The following is an 18,235-nucleotide window of genomic DNA, read 5'->3' as shown; positions in this document are numbered from 1 at the left end:
TACTTTAGAAACCTCTCTCCAGCAATCCCACAATTGTGGGGAAGCTGAAAAAAGCTATACGTCCCGAGGAGGAGGCTCACATTTATAGCTTCAGGAAGCTCGTACTTAACGCCGTGCCCCACAGAAGCCCAGTGCCCACAGCTGCTCGCAAGCAGGTTCCTGGTGGAGGTCCAGAAGGCAGCCCATGGAAAGCCGACCATAAGGTCTTTAAAACCCTCCCCACATCCATGGCCTCTTGTAGGGAATGTGCTCAGCTTGGTTTTGACTTTTTGTTCCCAGATCACCAAACACATCTGTGCCCCCATTCCCTGAACCACAAAACCAGCTGCCTCCTCTTCTCTGCCCTCCAGGAATCGCTCAAGTATTTACAATAAAGTATATAAAATGCTGTGCGTTCTTCAGAGGAAGGAGGTCAGCAAAGAGGAGGCGGCTCAGCTTCTTCGAAGGTCCTGCTATAATGGCGAAGAGCAAGGGCCACATTTAAAAGCAGTAATGCCCCCTGGAACAGAGCTGGCGAGGACGTACATCCACGTGGGCCCATCTCCGTGCCCTTCCCAGAACCAGACGCACCAACCTTGATTATCTGTGCAAATAAAGGCACCTCATCAAAACACCAGCACATCATCCTGATGTGGTTTATTTTTTATGAGCGGACTAGGAGAGAGGAGTCCCCATGTGGCATCAGACAGAAGTTCCAGGATCCCCTGAGATGCCTCCGTGTCGGACCTGAGCTAAGGGGGTTCCGAAGCCTTCGCTTCCTTGCAAGACAGAAATATGAACAGGCACCATCGCGGGAAGCAGGGCTGCAAGATGTGCTAGCAGAGGCACAAGGCAAGGAGGCAGGAATGAACCCAAGGCCCAAAGGCTGGACCAACCCCAAAATTCCATAAAGTAAGGCCCGCTCCCCATCCCACTCCCCAAAACAAATCGAAGGGACAAAAAGAGAATCACTGTAAATAAAGAGTGTGTGACAGAGAGGAAAAGAGAAGCACGCCAAGTTTCTGATCTGGAGCCAGATATTTAAATGTAAGCGTCATGTCATTACAAGGCATCCCGACTTGGGGAAGACAGACTCCATCAACTGGCTGGCATTAAATCCTTGTTACTGTACAAAAGCTGCGCTCGCTCCCTGGAGCCAGTTCAACTTTGAGTCACTATTGTCTGAAAACAATGGAATGTCTGCCAACCTTGTACCAACAGTTCAAAAGGATTTTCATGCAGCGTGTGTGAGTACTGTGACCCGGTTTGCCCTGGGCAGAAACTGCTCCCCCGGCTTAGCGGCGGCACTGCTCTGCCAGGGAAGGCAGAGAGGACACATTTGGGTCAGCACAAGTCCCATTATGATCTCATGGCACGGCTCACGCACACCAGGAACCAACGCCAGGCCGCAACACGAGGCGGGACACCTACCGTGGCCTCCGTGCACCCCGACCTGCAGCATCGCGAGCAAGCTCTACGGGTTTACAAGGTGTTTGCGAAACCCCTCTGGATTTTCTACACATTGAAATCCTACCACTTGGATTATATATACAAAACAGGAAAGAGGGGCGCCTGGGTGGCTCAGTCGGTCAAGTGTCTGCCTTTGGCTCAGGTCATGATCGTGGGATCCTGGGATGGAGCCTCATATCAGGCTCCCTGCTCAGCAGGGAGTCTGCCTCTCCCTTTCCTTCTGCCCCTCCCCCTCCCCCCCCCCCCCCCCCCGCTCCCTCTATAGCACTCAAATAAATAAAATATGTAACAGGAAAGAAATGCACTAAAAAGGATTAATAAAAAGGCAAACTAATTTTCTACGTGTGAACTCACAGAATTTAAGTCCTAGAACATTTTTCTATCATCGAAATTTGGTTGCCACTGTCCCAGGATCTAAAAATGTAAATACGTTATATGCAGTAATGTACAGTAACGGGGCTGGACGGATTTGCCATTTAAACATGTTTCTTGCATATGTTCCTAGTAACTTCAGATACCGGAGTTTAAAAGGGCATAGGACCTTTTAACAACAAAAGACCGTAAGTCAGGCTGAATGGTTTTTGTCACTGAAAAATGGTTTCTTGGCCTGCTCGGCCCCCAAAGGAGCTGAAGACAGGACGAGACAGGAGTAGCATGGTGACCAGCTCCCCAGGCCTGGGCCCACATCAGTGGGCTCTAAAACATTTGCATTCTCGAATGTGCCAGAGCAGGGCCTGGGGAGGGACAGCTGGGCAAGTGGCCTTCTGGGGCAGTAGGCAGTGGGCCGAGAGGGATTTCATGCTTTATCACTCTCAAGAAACAAGACAAAGGGCATAGAACTATGGGTTATGCTCAGAAGGGGTGTGCATTAACTCTTGAACAAATGACTGCAGTGTTTTTGCCGTCTGGGGTTTCAAAAAAAATTCTATATTCAAGGGGATGAATTCTAAAAGGCTGACCACATGTGAAGTAAATTGTAAGATTTCTGGCCCACCTTCGGATCTGAACAAGGCATCTGTTAAGTACTCACAGCGCACTGGGAGAAACAGACGTTGGAAATGTGCACAGGAGTGCATTTGGAAGGCTCCCCACATAATCAACTGCACAAGTTATAGAACTGGTAATTTTCAGAAGGAAAACTAAATATAGGAATATTTGCATTGTGATAAGGATCGGTTTTTAACACTCTCCAAATAAATATCATGGGGCGGTTACTATATCACAAACATCTCCACCTGCCCTCCAGCCAGGAAACAAAGGGCTATCAAAAATCCTACGTGCACATTTTGCAGTATCTGGGAACAGCACATCTTCCCGACTAAAGGTTCCCCTGAAGACAGGCCAGATGAAATTAACTGAAAATATTAAATACTGCGCAGTTTGGAAAAGACCTCAGCAATTCAATTTACAACGCGCAGCATATAAACACATCCCAGCCAATTTTGGACAACAAAACTGATTAAAGACTCTGAAAATCTAATAGAATCTATTCCTTTTTTCAGAACTGCAGGGTGTTCTAATTCTTTAGAAGCGTCATGGGGTGTGACTCCAGTTAGAGGACAGCAGCCAGCATCCACTTTTTAAGAAAAATGTCAGGCACGGCACTAAGGGCATCTGTCATTCATTTAGTCCTAGCAGATTTTTATCTTTAATAAGCTATTAATTCACCTATCGTGTAATTTGCCCATTTGAAGCGTACCTACTGACTGCGTGGATTTTTGCATATTCAGAGCCACGCAACCCATGGCCACAATTCAAGTTTAAAATGTTTTCACCGCCCCAAGATGAAACACTACACGCCCATCGGCGGCCACTTCACAACCTCCCCTCTCCAACCCCAACTGACAAAGCCACTTGTTATCAGTTGTTTACAAAGGGGGGAAAGGGAGGTTTCAGGGGTTTAAGTAACTGGCCCATAGACAGCTGATAAGGAAGGTATCCGAGCCAGAAGCTGGTCCCAATCGACTGTCACTGAAATCTGTGTAAGCCCCTCAGCCCGGAGCAGAGAGGCTCTCCCATGACCAGGAAGGGACACCCCCACACTAAATTAGAAGAGGGGCCAGCCCACCGTCCTAAGCATTGTGTGTGTGGGCGGGGGTCCGCTAAGGTCCTGCGTGGAATACTGCCCTTTGTACCAGCCACACAGACACATGCACGCTCGTAAAAATCTCTGAAAAGGGTACCCAATTCCTTCGTTGTTGTTGTTGTTAAGATTTTATTTATTTATTTGACAGAGAAAGAGCACAAGCTGGGGAAGCAGAAAGAGGGAGAAGCAGACTCCCGGCTGAGCAGGAAGCCCGATGTGGGACTCGATCCCAGGACCGTGGGATCATGACCCGAGCTGAAGGCAGACGCTTAACCGACTGAGCCACCCAGGCGCCCTGCTCTCCTGTTCTTCTTTAGGGATAAGAAAACAAGAACAAAGAAAAGGTTGCAACCATCATCAGGAAGATAAAGAGCCCGTGTGCTGCGTGCAAACCACTACACCAGGCGGCCCCAAGTACAGAAGTGGAGGACAGTGAGCCAACAGATCTTCTGACCCAACGTTACATGTACTACTGCTTTTTATTTTTATTTTTATTTTTTTTTTTAAAGATTTTATTTATTTATTTGACAGAGAGAGACACAGCGAGAGAGGGAACACAAGCAGGGGGAGCGGGAGAGGGAGAAGCAGGCTTCCCGCGGAGCAGGGAGCCCGATGTGGGGCTCGATCCCAGGACCCTGGGATCATGACCTGAGCCGAAGGCAGACGCTTAACGACTGAGCCACCCAGGCGCCCCTGTACTACTGCTTTTTAAAAACACACTCCCAGCCCATAGTCCAACTTTTGGGAAAACTCACTTGCCTCAACAGGGGAAAAACAAAACAAAACAAAAAAGAAGCTGCCAGAGGTGAGGAAAAGGTGAAGAGGAGAGCCCACGAAGGAAGAAGCATCTGTGGGCTGGAGAGAGCACCTCCCGGCTTCCCACGGCTGCGGTGAGACCCCCGCCCCGCCCTGCGCGCACACACGCAGCAAGCGGGGTGCACCTCCAAGGCAGAACTGTGGTGAACTCAGCCAAATGACTGTGTTTTGGCCCTCACACAACAGGCCCCCGGTGTGAATCCAAAAGCAATTAAATCTTTCCTGCTGGGAGTCCAATGACACCTTGTTTAAAACGTCTTCGGAGAAATGTCCCTCTTCATAAAGAGATGAACACGGAGAGGAAGGACGCTCTGCGCGGTTCCTCCCGTTTTTCCAAAGTGCAAAAAAGCCCATGAAAAATCGACCATACAGGGCTGATGCGAACAACGGACTCTCCCCACGTTCCCCTCCGCAAAGGATGAGGAACGCCCGGCCACAGCGACAAGGCTGAGGAAAACCAACGGCAAATTCATTCCAAATGAATGTATTCATGCCTCTAAGCCTACCGCGCTGATCCCACTGGAAGAAAACCAACCAGTTAGGAGAACTTTTCCAAAAATGAAGCCATTTCAAGTATCAACTTGTAACATCAATAATCCCCAGAGCAGTGTTTTGATGGTGTTGTTTTGCTTCCAAATAGGGATAAGGGCGCTCTTGTTTGGATCATGTGAGGTCCTGGAGATGGATGAGTGTTCTGGAAGCTCTGGGGTAGGAGCCGTTGGAGGTGTCGTTACTGTGACCCTGGAGCGTGAACCCAGGGCTGCAGGCGCGCGTGACGTGGTCCACGTCACAATAGATTATGCATTTTCATAAACAAATGCATTTCCATGAGGATGCTCAGCGGACTGGAAATGAGAACATCAGAGTCCGGGGGCACGTCTGCAAAATGAAACATCTGCCTGGGGACATTGGGCCCTCGCAGGAGGCAGCTGGGCACAGGCTGCGTGCCCACGGAGGAGGAGTGGTCACAGACAGGCCCAATCGGACACTGACGGCAGCTCGGTGTTGCGGGGAGAGCCCAGGGGTGCGCGTTCTCCCCAGGTGCTGCCTTCTGTGGAGTCACCTGACACACCTTGCCTCCACACCCTGAGCCACACGCCTGCTCCATAGGGAACCCCTTCTGCTTCACTCGGGGAGGAAGGGAGGGAGGGTCCAAATCTGGGGGAGAAACAAGTTAAAGCAGGACACCATCAGCAGTCGGGTTCCTGGTTTCTTCGAGCTAAAACTGCCCCAAATGTAACGGTTCTCCTGGACACGTGGCCTCATCAGGGCTTTTGGCCAAGCTACCCCAATACTAAAGTGCTCACGTTCCACATTTTGTTTTCCGCACATTAATTTCCCCGCATTTCAGGGAGGGTTACCGTCCCAGGGGAGGCTACAGATGTTGCCAGCCATCCCCACACACCTGTATGTCCCTGGCACGCACGCAAAGTAGGGAGAAGCACCACTTCAACACTAGGAACCATGAGAAAGCAGCTTGTTCTCCGTGTCGTCGTGTGAAAATGGTCAATGGTTCTGAGGACCTGCCTGACCACACAATAAGGATGCCCTCGCCCAAGTCCGAATTTTAGTTGGGGATCCTCACCTGGCTCAACAGGAGATCTTGGAAAAGTCCTTTGGCTGGCACACACAGCAATGCCGTTCGGCGGCTGTAGGAGATCCCTGGTGGCTATTCCTGTCCACAAGACACGTGTGGTAAATTGTTCTTTGCGCTGGGACAGAAATGAACCAAGGAATGCTAAGCTACTCTATCTTGCTAGTTTCATGGAAGAGGAAATTAGCAATCAGAGAAGTTACACGCCTCCCCCAGGAACACACAGCCCATGCGTAGCTTTACAAGAGGCACGACATGGAGCTCCTGGTGACTATTTGATGCTGATAAAGACCTTTGTAGGAACTGGCACCCCCCCAAAAAAGAAAAAACACAACAACCCAGAACAAACATGTGATGGGCAAGCTGGTATTACAATATAATTCCAATTATCCAGAAATGGCCGGGTAAGTTGTACAATGCTATTTATTCCATTTCCAAAGATCACTACATTTTACTTGTACCACTTTTGGGTGATGAGGTTCAAAGACCGAGGGCTCCTTTCTCTACTGTGGAAAATCGTGCCTGCAGGACTATCCTCACTTCCAGGATCCTGCCTGGGGCCTGACTCCCAATCATCACTGGGACTTGCTTTAATAAACTGCCGGCAGAGGTTTGTTTCCTTACCACCTGCCTCCTTTTAGACCAGAGGCTACAGATCGGACAGAGTGAGGCAGCTCACCTAACCAGGTAATGAGAGCGCCCCGCATTCCTCTGCAATTCTGGTTGAAACTGGCCTTCTCCAAAGAGGACTGCCCTCACCCTTTTTTCTTTTTATATTATGGGCCCTTCTGACTTCTCTTTTTTCAACAAAACCATTCCTCTCTCTCTGGGTCACTTGAAGTTGGAGGAGCATTGCTAACAGCATGGATGTTTCTGAGCTGGCTTCAACGCCCTCCCTTCCCCTGGCCTCGCAGAGAAGCACTGCCATGTTTTAATTATTCGGTGGCCAAGCACGTGAAGGCCAGGGGGGGCAACAGCCCAAGTGGAGACCCAAGTGGACCCTTACACTGCAAGCCATGGCTGGGGCAGCCGGCTTTTAGATGCTAACTCCACCATCACAGCACAGATTGCCCCTCACAAAACCCAGTGTTCATTCACCCTCTCCCCCAGACGCAGAATCCTGTGCGGGGCTAGCGGGTTTCCAAAACCTCGACTCTTGGCTGCAACCTGCCTGTCACCTTCGGTGATGGGCCTAAGAGCCTAGATCTTCCATGTCCCCCACCGTAAGCAAGACCACCACTTGCCCCGATCCCTTCACAGTGACTCTTGCACAGGAGACAGAAGTGAGAGATAATGTAGGTGAACACGTCCTAAAAACTCTAGGTTTTTTAAGAAAATTTTATGTATGTATTTGAGAGAGAGAGAGAGAGAGAGAGGGGCTGCCTGTGCACCAGAGTAGGCAGGAGCTGCAGATGGAGAGTGGAGAAGCAGACTCCCCACGGAGCAGAGAGCCCGACGAAGGGCTCGATCCCAGTACCCCAAGATCATGAGCGGAGCCAAAGGCAGACGCTTAACCAACTGAGCCACCCAGGCGCCCCCAAAAAGTCTGTGGTCTTATTGTCACGCGTGGAAAACAGCCCTCAAATCACACCTTCACACAAAAAAGCAGGTGTCAGACCATCTACCAAAACAAGTTAGAGAAATCACCCTCTAACTATGATCATTTCTACATACGCAACTAACAGAGAGCCTCCAGACCTTTTGCTTCGTGCCCACCTTCCAGATGAGGAGCCTGAGGCTCAGAAATAGTAAGATACTTGCTCCGAGGCCGTTATCAACTGTGGCCAGAGGACGGGCAGACATGAAAGCCAGGCGGGTCAGAGTCCGGAGCCTGGGCTTGGAAGCACTGTGCTCAGCTCTCCTCCTGCCGCATCTCCTGGTTTCATCAACACAAAAGGTCAAAGGCAGTAGTCCCTTAAAGGGTCTCTTTTTATTTTTGCCTCTAAGCTGTGCACACTCCATCCCTCAAAATGCCATCCTACTTCATCTTCCCAAAATGCCAATGTGATCACGGAATACGCTTTGCCGAGGAAAGTGCTTTACTTCAGGAAGGAGACGGGCAGGGAGAGAAAGCACATCCCGCTCTCTGCATTAGAGGACTCCCAGAAATGAAATCTCGGGTTCCGTTTTCTTTCCATGTGACCTTACAAAAGATTGGGTACTCAGATGTCCGAAAAGGGAAAACAAATTCACAAAGCCTGGTGAACAGACGCTAGAAACTACAGAACACCGCTTTTCAGAGAGTCCAAACACTCAAGTATCTTGACTGCTTGTTCCCTAGGCCCCTTCCTATCGTGGACGTTTGAACCTGGGTGTGAGGAAGGGTTATCTAAGTCATAGGACAGGGGGCCACACCAGGAGCGTCAGGAAGAGTGAGAAACACACAGTGACGGGGGGAGGGCACCCAGGAACCAGACATTAAGCCTGTGTGCTCGGGAAAACACGCGGAGAGAGCCTGAATGTCTCAGTTTCCGATGGATTCTCCACAGGGAGTGTCCCATACCATCAGCCCCTTGGGGGGAAGGTCCATATCCCTTATTCATCTGGGTTATCTTCCAAAAGCACAAAAATGAGCACAAGGTCTTATGCATGTTTTCCATCTGCTCTTAAGTTAAACTTATTCTATGTAGGACACAAAAATTAACTCCATAAAATTCCGAGAAAGTGGTTAACGTGGCAAGATCCTGCCCTCCGTAAGGCTCTGTGTTTCAGCACTTCCCCAGAAAAATGATTTCCAGAACTCCCTTCCAAGTCCTTCACAAATACAACATTTTCAGGAATAAGCAAACAAAATCTTTGTTCGACTCACGGGTGTTAACATTTGCCAAAAAAACTCACAAACTAATTTTGCAAGAGATATTATAATGGAGTTGAGTTGGTACTTCTATGTGATGTGTGTGGTATTCTGAACACCTCACAGTAGAATAACTTTACTAACCACCATGTTGGTTTAGGATATGGAAGGACGTGGAAGGTCTCCATGCCCATGGCAACATTACCAGCTCAGACATAATACAAATTCCTACTTTTCTACGGGGCTACTAAAGAGCAGGTGAACGGAATCCCAGAGGAAAATGCCCACGGGGGATCAGTGCCTGGTGTGGGAATGGGCAACCACAATTATGAGAGACTACATAAATAAGACCGGGGTCTCAGACAATATGACATGCAGGAGGTGCTGGCATCTGGCAGGCACCTACACACAAGGACAGATCACCTGGGCCTGCAGTGGTCTCTTCATCACCCCCCTCCCCCGGTTTAGGTGGGTACATAGCCCCATGGGTTCTCACTAGGATCGGTTCTGGGACTCTACTGGGGTTGAATCCGAAGGCAAACCTTTGAAACTGCAGCCAATCCCTTCCCAGCTCAAAAACTGACATAACCAAAAAGACAAAGGACTGGAGGTGGTGGGGGTTGAGTTAATCACAGATGAACTCAATCTAACCAAAGCTGTAAGTCAATGACTTCAGGAGAATCAGAGTGGGGCCCCGCCCCCAAAAGAAACTTCACTCCCTGGACAGCAAATATATATACTGTAGATTATAGCACACTGTCACACACAATATAGGAAATACACTTTTAAGACGAGACAGATGTATGGAGGACCCAGAATGAAGAAAACAGTCATTAGAAGTAGACCCGCAGGAACGAGCATTTTTAGAATTAGCACAGATAGGAAATAAAGGGCCTTGCAACTTTTGGTTTCTACAAGCCTCATCAAGGAAAGCTTGGGAAGTGGCTTTAAGTATGGAGAGAGTCAGCGCTCTGATGAAGCCCAGCAGGTTTGGACATGCTCCTTGTTTCCCTTTATCTTGCACTGTATCCCCCAGAGAAGCCAGCACAGTTGGATATTCTCTCCCACTGCCCCTTCCCCGACTCCTGCTGTCTTCTCTCTCAAATAAATAAAATCTTAAACAAAAAACAATATGTATTTGCTCCGTGATTCCTGGCTCACAGCTCCCCAAGCCCTGGAATTTCCAAAGCGCTGAGAGTGATACAGAGATCTTTTATTATTTTAGTGAGGAGACCTTTGGGAAGTACCTCAGGATAGGGGCTGGATGCCAGCAGAACCCACCATGGGAGCAATGGACTGAAACTTTCAGCCCAACCCCCCACCCCCACCCCCGACCTCTGGGAAGGTAAGAGGTTCTGGAGGGGGAATCTGCCAGTGGTCAATGACTTGGTCAATCCTGATTATGTAATGACGCCTGCATAAAAACCCCAAAAGGACGGGGTTCTAAGAGCTTCTGGGCTGGGAGACCTACAGAAATGCAGAGAGCAGGTGGGCATGGAGCTCCAATGCCCTTTCCCCATACCTCACCCTCCAGATCTCTCCATAGGGCTGCTGATCTGTACCCTTTATCTTATCCTTTACCAAACTGGTGAAGGTAAGTGTCTCCCTGAGTTCTGTGAGCCACTCTTAACAAGTTAACCAAACCTGAGGGGGAGGTTGTTGGAACCTGCAATGTATAGCTGGTGCATCAGAAGCCCATGTAACAGGTGGTTCATCTGAGGTGGGGGGGATGAGGAGCAGTCTTACAGGACTGAGCCCTTAACCTGTGGAATCCGATGCAATCTCCACGCAGGTAGTGTTGGAATGGAGTTAAATTCTCGGAACCCTGCTGGTGACCCAGAATCGCTGGGTATTGTGGGGGAAAGGGGGGCACTCACCCCCATGCTGGAATTGGGTCCAGAAACCCTAAAAGACTGATGAATTCACCCACCCCACACAGTGAGACAATGAAAAATTATATCAAGGAACCATTTTGATGCTATCCTAATGAAATATATTTCTATCCCATGGACACAGAGACCAACTGAGAAGAGTTTATTTTCATGTTTTGTTCATTTACTCTCGACTCCTATTAAACCAAAAGTGCAACTAGAAAACACCTCCTCAAGAATTCGAACAAACAAAAAGAATCCCCACAAGTCTGCTTTGCAGCTTCATTCTACCTCAGAAAGCTCACCCCTTCTGGCTGCATCAGTGAGCAGCTCCGGAATGATAAATTCCCAGTCTGTTCTCTGGAGTTCTGTCTCTCACCATCCCTGCAAACTCAGCAGATAATAAAAGTTCTTAACTACCCCCAAATCACCTCCCTTCTTAATTCCTGTTCTATTACCTCCAGCCTTGGCTCTCCAGGCAGCAGTGAAAACCTGCTCAGCTTTGCTTCCACGTGGACCACGCTCTGCTCCCACGTCCAGCAACCCCCGGGGGTGATTTCCTGGCTGGGCTCCTTGGACCCTCGTCACCTCTCTTTTCATTTCAGACAGCTCAGCGGCTGGAGGCATCATTCTGAACTTGATCTATTTTATCTCATGTCCACATCTAAAATCATCAACCATTTCCCCTTCTCCACACTGGAACTGTTCCTCCTGCCCAGCAGGGCATGTTACCAACTCCAGTCAGTCACTCCCAGGCACCCTGAAGAACAACCACCCCCCGCCACACACACACACAGACACAGTTGGGACAACCGTCCCACAACCAGGCCACGCACCACGGGTCATGAACGTCCACGGCAAGTTCAGCTCTATGCCGACACCCGTATCCCGACTCCCATACAGAGCTCTCTTCTGACTGGCAGGACTTCCTGAGGACCACAGCTGCAGGGGGAAACCTTGTTCCTCTGAGGTTTAAAATCAAGTCAGCATTTTGTAGTCTGCACTGGGAGTATTAACCCCCTCGCCCCAACTCTAGGTTCTTAAAAAGAGGGTTGCATCCCTCCACTATGTCTGCATGCCTCCTAAACACAGTCCTAATCAAGAAGCAGGACAAATGATTGTTACAGTGACAAGGCAGAAATGCTCAACAACAGGGAAAACCAGGCATGTCCCCAGCACAACTAGCCTGTGCTGGACTCGAGCCCTACTGAAGGGATCCAGAAAGACAACCGTAGCTCAGTGCACAGCCATGGAGAGGAAAACAAAGCAATCTGCCTTTGCCTCAGTCACTTACTGACAGACAGGGGCTGGCTAGCTCACAGGGTCTCTGAGCCCTGAATGAAACAGGATGCCTAGCATCCTGGTAGGGGCGCAACAGGAAATGGGCCGTAATACCTCCCCACCCCCATCCTCTGAGCCTGACTCCAGGCCTGACTCTCTGCCTCTCCTAGCCTGTTTTTTCTTGCCTACTTTGCCAGTTGGTCCAAGTCCTCCTCCCAACCCTACCCCTGCCACAGTTCTCAGCCCACCCCCTCATCCCCCCGGCTGCAGTGCCACGAGGAATGCTCCATCCCTGGTTACCTCTGGCCAGGTAACCATCCACAATTCCAGCCTTCTGAGCTGCCCCCCCGCTTCCTTGGGTCCCTTCCCTTCATGCAATCCTCACAACCCACGCCAGCTCCATCTTTTCAGAGCACAACTCCAATTACAACACTTCTTCACACTTTCCACGGCCAACTCACTTAAAAGTTCATTCCTCACTGATATCCATTTTTTTTTAAAGATTTTATTTATTTATTTGACAGAGAGAGAGATAGCGAGAGAGGGAACACAAGCAGGGGGAGTGGGAGAGAGAAGCAGGCTTCCCGCGGAGCAGGGAGCCCGACGCGGGGCTCGATCCCAGGACCCTGGGACCATGACCCGAGCCGAAGGCAGACGCTTAACGCCTGAGCCACCCAGGCGCCCTGAAATCCACTACTGTCCTCCCCCCACACACTGCCCTCAAGGGGGGAAAAAAACTAATCAGTCTGGTTCATAATATAGGTGAATTTACTTGATTCCACATGCTCAACGGTTTTCTCTCTCCATGACCTCACCTGCTAAAATCACAGTAATTGTAAGCTGATCACAAAAGATTTTTCACGAGATCTTCTTGGCCATCCCCGTTTAGAGACGATCTCTTCCTCTTCCGAATCCCATTATCTGCAGCTCACTCGGGAATGATCATCGCCTCCACCACGCAAGAATAACCATACCAGTGCCTTAACAATCTGTTCACCTAGAACACACTGGGCTGCACCCACCTCTTTGCCCTGCAAGTGCCCAACACCTAGAGAAGTCCCCAGAACTAGCTCTGCCACCCAAAAGCTACGCGGCCTTCATCTTCATCTTCTACCTCGACGGATGACCCACTGTAGCTCTCTCCGCCAGAGCTGTGGATTCCAGCATTTTCTACCCCAAATCGAGAGTGGACCTACCATGCCCGTTGTGAACATGCTTGTGGGTTTTTCCTTTCCTGGGGGTTGACTGGCATGAAGATGAAGCATTATTGGCGGCTGCTTTGACGTCTTCCGTCTCATCGTCTTCCTCCTCGATGTCCTCCTCATCCTGAGAGCTTCCGAAATACACCATGCTGTTGGGCAGCGCAGGAGAACCTGGGTGGGTTGAAGGAAGAGGGCTCGTCAACACAGGCCTTGGCACTCGCCCCTTCCGGAAGGGGCGCTACACAGAGAGACATTTACTAAGGGACGAACCTGTATCTGCCCGAGCAGATAAAACAGAGCTGTTCATCTCTACTGCCACTTTTATTTTTCAAATATCCCCCAGGAAATAAAACTCCCATTTGTGTCCTTTCAACGGATTTCAAGCAACCCCCCCCCCAGCAGGGGGATGATGCCATTCACTAAAAACAACAAATCAAAAATTTTAAATCTCATATGAATAGTTAGGACGGGGGAGGGGGGTGACAACCACCAAGAACTGAATTGAGCAAAGGGGTGGGGCGGGCGGGAATCAGTAAAATTAAAGACAACTACTTACAATGTCAAGGAAGAGAGGAAGAAACTATTCTGGGTTATGCATTTAACTCACTAGACTTAACATGAATTTAAGCAAATGAATTTAAACATGAAAGACAAACCAAGCAGTAATAACAGAATAGGACGCTTCCAGATATAAGGTAACGTTAGTCTTGGATTCACAAGGGGGTGAATGACAGACACGCATTCCCCCATTTTTAGTATATGTGCTGCCCAAAGCAAGCACAGACGGGGATTCCCCCAAATCACAATATGTGTGGAAGCTACTTCGATATTATGATCAGGTTAGTAGCACGTATAATTATTAAAATAAATTCCAGCACAAGACTAAACTACAAGTGCTGGATTTAAAAACAAAACAAAAGCCTCCTAAGAGCAAAACCCACACCCCTCACTCCTTTTACACCTTGTAACCTTCTGCTGTTTTCACTTCTGAATTTAAGAAAAAGCAGTAACACCAGAAGATAAGCTCAGTATTACAAAGAAGCACAATATAGTTCTTCTTTATCAGACAATGACAATTTAGACGATCCCTCAACTCACTGGTTTATTGTTTAGGACCAGAGGCTGCTTAAAATCCAAAGAAAATCTCCCAAATTAATTTCCGGCCACAACTTCAAGCTTTTTAACCATGAAGCATTTTGGGGAGAGCTACCACCAAGCAGCAGAAGAACTATTAAGCGTGAAATTCATTCCTTCTCTCGCCTGCTTTCTGGTGAATGAACTAACACTCCAGTGTCTCAACTATGACCCAGGTGACCAATCTGTTCTCCTTCCCAATGGAGATCTCGAACTTCAGACACAAAGGTTAACACCATCCCTGTCGGGCTGCCAAGCCACATGATCCAACAAGGTTATGGAAATAAATGGGCAACATCAGGGAGAAGTGGTAAGCCCAATACCCGTCCTGCAGAAATTCAAAGACCACACAGACACCTCCAAGCCCCCTGCTTCCTTCTATTCTATTCTTCCTTCCTTCTATTGCATTTTAAAAACCCCCAAAAGTTAGGAGGGTCACACCAGTGGGTAGAAATGAAACTCCAAAGGGATGTACGTGGCAGAACAGACTTGGCTATGATCTGAAAAGCCATTACCCTTGCTCGTTTCCTCCCCTTTGATCATTTCCGATTAGAAGCAAGTTTTCAATGGAAGGAAGGTTCTTATAAACCAGGAGCTACAGATGAAGAAAAAAAGGAAAAAAGAAAATGGCTAGCCCTATTTCCCCTGGAACAACCTATCTATACTTGTTCTAATAGGATTAGTACAAGAGCGACTAGGAAGAGGGGACAGCACCCTTCCGAGTTCTCAACTTGGAGCCCGCAGTTAGGATTCTCCATTCACAGGTGGGCACAAGGTAACGTGCCTTCATCCTCAGTCCAATGACCAATCCTGCTGGATCTTTCATTCCCAAATCTAACTGTATGTATTTTAGAAAAATCAGGGCAAACTGTATTTTAGCACTCATGAGGCAGACGGACAGACACAGACATTTCACCACAGGCTCCAACTCATCCTGGCATAGAACATGACAGAAGGCAACATGTTAGGTGCTGCCGGACAGACCTAGCAAGGAACTTCAACGCTTGGAAGTGTGGGGCTCGGTCATCAGATTTCCCTCTTCTGTGAAACGAGAGGTAATGAGGGAAGCATCTCTTCAAGTGCCTCCCAGATAAAATTACCCATGTTGGATTTCTTCTAAAGAAGAGCCTAGGCTCAATCTTGGACTTGTGGACCAGCCCCCGGGGGGGGGGGGGGGGGGGGATTGGTGTGTGTGTGTCAGCAGGGGAAGGGATGTGCTGTTAAGGGATTCACCCCAGCCCTTCCAGCCTTCCTGGGTCTCCTTTCCCAACAGGAAATGTAGCAAACTCTGCAACCAAGGCCACTGGGGAGTCAATTGGGGGTGGGGGGTAAGACTGATAAAAATGGTCTAGGTTTCAAAGAGCATCTGCTAAAAAACAATCCAAGTGCAACTATGAAAAACAAAGAGTTAACTTCCATTTAACAGCATCTGTTGAGGATTTTTTTTTTTTTTTTAAAGACTCAAACCTTGGAAAAGCAGCACGGAGCAACTACCCCATTCCTTATACTCAAGATTTTGAGAATGGGGTGAACATTATGTTCCAGAGAACTAAAATGGAGGAAATGTCTAGACGCATCCAAGCGTTAATATTCCTAAAAGAAAGAACACAGGGTAATTTCTTCCACAACGGCAGCAAATAACAATCTTTTGAATATATCTGTTCTAACAGCTTCTCCCCAGATACAAATAAACTGCTCTAACTTCCCCGGTATTCTAGAAGAAAGTCAGAGGCTAACTAACACAAGGGACAGCTAAGGTGTGAAGAATGGAGATGGGGTGTCTCTGAGGGGCATTCTCAAACATCAAACTCCAAACACCACCAAGTCCTGGGGGAGCCGGCTCTGCAGTTGGGGCCAGAAAGGAGGTGATGTGCCTTAAGTTCGGGGGCATGGGGATAAGCATCCTCACAGTAAGAGGCGACTGTGCTTCTAGTCAGGACCACTGACCTCTGGTCTGGACCCAAAGGCAGAGCGTCACCAAAGAAAAGGTAACGAAGGGTTCCCAAACCAGATGGGGAACGGAGAGGCCAGTGTGATAAAGGGAAGGAATACTTCTGAGAGAAGGGTTAAGTGGCTGAAAAAGGCTCAATATTCAACAATAATGAACCTGGGGGGGGGGGGGGCAGGTAATTATTCCAAGGCAAGATGATGCCCTTAGCTCACATCCTCGGCTTATACCAATTCTCCCCTCTGGCAGGTGCCATTCATTACAAACAACCCGGCTCCTCCTGGGTATGGCCCTTACTGTCCTTTAGCCTGTGTTCATGAAGCCACTGCCAACCACTAACCCCGTCCACCAGGAGTGGCCTCGCGAACTGCGAGCTTCTGCCCCAGAAGAACAGACCTCCAGAATTTTTCTCATACCCTTACATTTCACTCACTTTATAGTCCAACTGAAGCAAGCAGAAAACATTAAATCCAACAGGGTCTGGTACTCTGTCACCAGGTGGCTACTGTATGTAATCCCTCTAAGCCCCCTGCTGTTGGCATGTCCACTGGCAAAGCCAGCATTCAGATCAAGACAAACCAGGGAAGTGGCCAAGAGCAGAAGCTGCTTTCATTCTCGCAGAGATAAAACCAGTAAAATCATCCCATTACTTCATGCCACACTAAAAATAATCAAGGTGACAGAGAAGCACTGTTATATACTAATACCTGGAGAATAACTATGTAACAACTTCAAATATATAAAAGGAAGCAAAAAGCCTGTAAGGAACCACAACTAGTAAAGCCATTCACACAGAGCACATTCATTTCTTCTTAGCCTAGATTCAAGCTCGATTATCTAATTTACAGATGAGTTAAGAGGAAGAGGAATCTGCTACACACACACACGCAAAAGGTGAAGGAAAGGGCATTTTATAAACCCTAAAGCAATCTGGGTTATTTATCGCTAGTGAAAACTACCCCACATTCCTCAGGTTAAAAGGGGTAAATGAGTGTATTATATAATCATTCATCATTGATGAAGAGGCCACAAAAAGCTCAATCAGTGTTCAGTATGTGAAAACAGTAGAGCACGTATGCTTTTATTAAAGTTTTCACCAAAAACAGTATGCACCTTATAGATCCGGGTACATAAGCAAGCTTCATCTCTAGACAATTTATTAGGGAAAATTCTTTACTCTAGACAGCCGAGGAGGCAGACTTGGGAAAGCTCACGGCGGGGCTAGCACTCAGGAAAACAGGAATGGAGCTACAGGGAAAGGAAAAACCAGGGACAGGCGGCTGTGTGGTTTCACAACATGAAAAAGCTTCCTGAGAGAGATCTTCCCCTTCCCACAGCAGGACTCACCTACCACCTGCTGCACACCAGCAAAGACTGGGAAAACGAGGGGTCTCCACAGCCCCCCATTATGAGCTCTTTCCCCCAGTGTTCTCAGGGTGGTCTCCCCACGCTAAGGGACAAGCGCCATTCGCGATGTTAATTAACAACAGAGTGAGGCTGACTCACCACGCAGAATTACATCCTGTCTCCCTTGCAAACTGTAGCTCTAGAGATGTAATCAATGAAAGGTGACGGTTTCAAAAAGACTTACGGAACGTGTGGGGTGTCTGGGGAGGAGCAAGGGAGTTTTTATACCCAGTAAATTATAAAAGTGTATTTAGCGTATACAGTTTTCTCCTAAAATCACAGGCAGATTTTTCTCCTCTGATTATTCAAGTGCATTAGCAAATGTGGAAAAAAAAAATCTGAACTTGGATCAGATAAGTGGAATCGGGAGTACAGAATGCATGTGCGCTTTGCCAAAGCCGTATTTCATTACTTTTCAGAATTAGCTGGCAATGTCTCCACAATATTTACTGAAGTGAAAACCAAATGTTTTCATCTGGACAAAAATCAAACTGTGGTATGTTACAACCACAACAGAAATCATTTTAATCCAAAAGCTTGCTTTCTCTAATTTGGGCTGTGGTTTCTATAAAATTGGATTCTTCTCTATGAATCATAATCATGAACACATACATACAAGCCCTCCTTCCCATTATCTTCCCTCCCCCAACCAG

General features: G+C 48.2%; 1 protein-coding gene across 5 annotated transcripts in view; it reads right to left on the bottom strand.

Moving 5' to 3' along the window:
- The window catches only part of JARID2 (jumonji and AT-rich interaction domain containing 2), a 246,434-nt gene that overhangs the window by 37,937 nt on the left and 190,262 nt on the right, over positions 1-18,235 (bottom strand). For all 5 annotated transcript variants that reach the window (XM_035728499.1, XM_035728498.1, XM_027601701.1 and 2 more), the window contains one exon: positions 13,088-13,264. In XM_035728499.1, the coding sequence (XP_035584392.1) occupies positions 13,088-13,241 (154 nt within the window). In that variant the 5' untranslated portion in view covers positions 13,242-13,264. The remainder of the gene's footprint in view (positions 1-13,087; positions 13,265-18,235) is intronic.

Source organism: Zalophus californianus, chromosome 7, assembly GCF_009762305.2.
Source record: "Zalophus californianus isolate mZalCal1 chromosome 7, mZalCal1.pri.v2, whole genome shotgun sequence".
Taxonomy (NCBI): domain Eukaryota; kingdom Metazoa; phylum Chordata; class Mammalia; order Carnivora; family Otariidae; genus Zalophus; species Zalophus californianus.
Note: the sequence above shows the minus strand (reverse complement) of the source record. Positions and strands in the feature narration are given on the sequence as shown.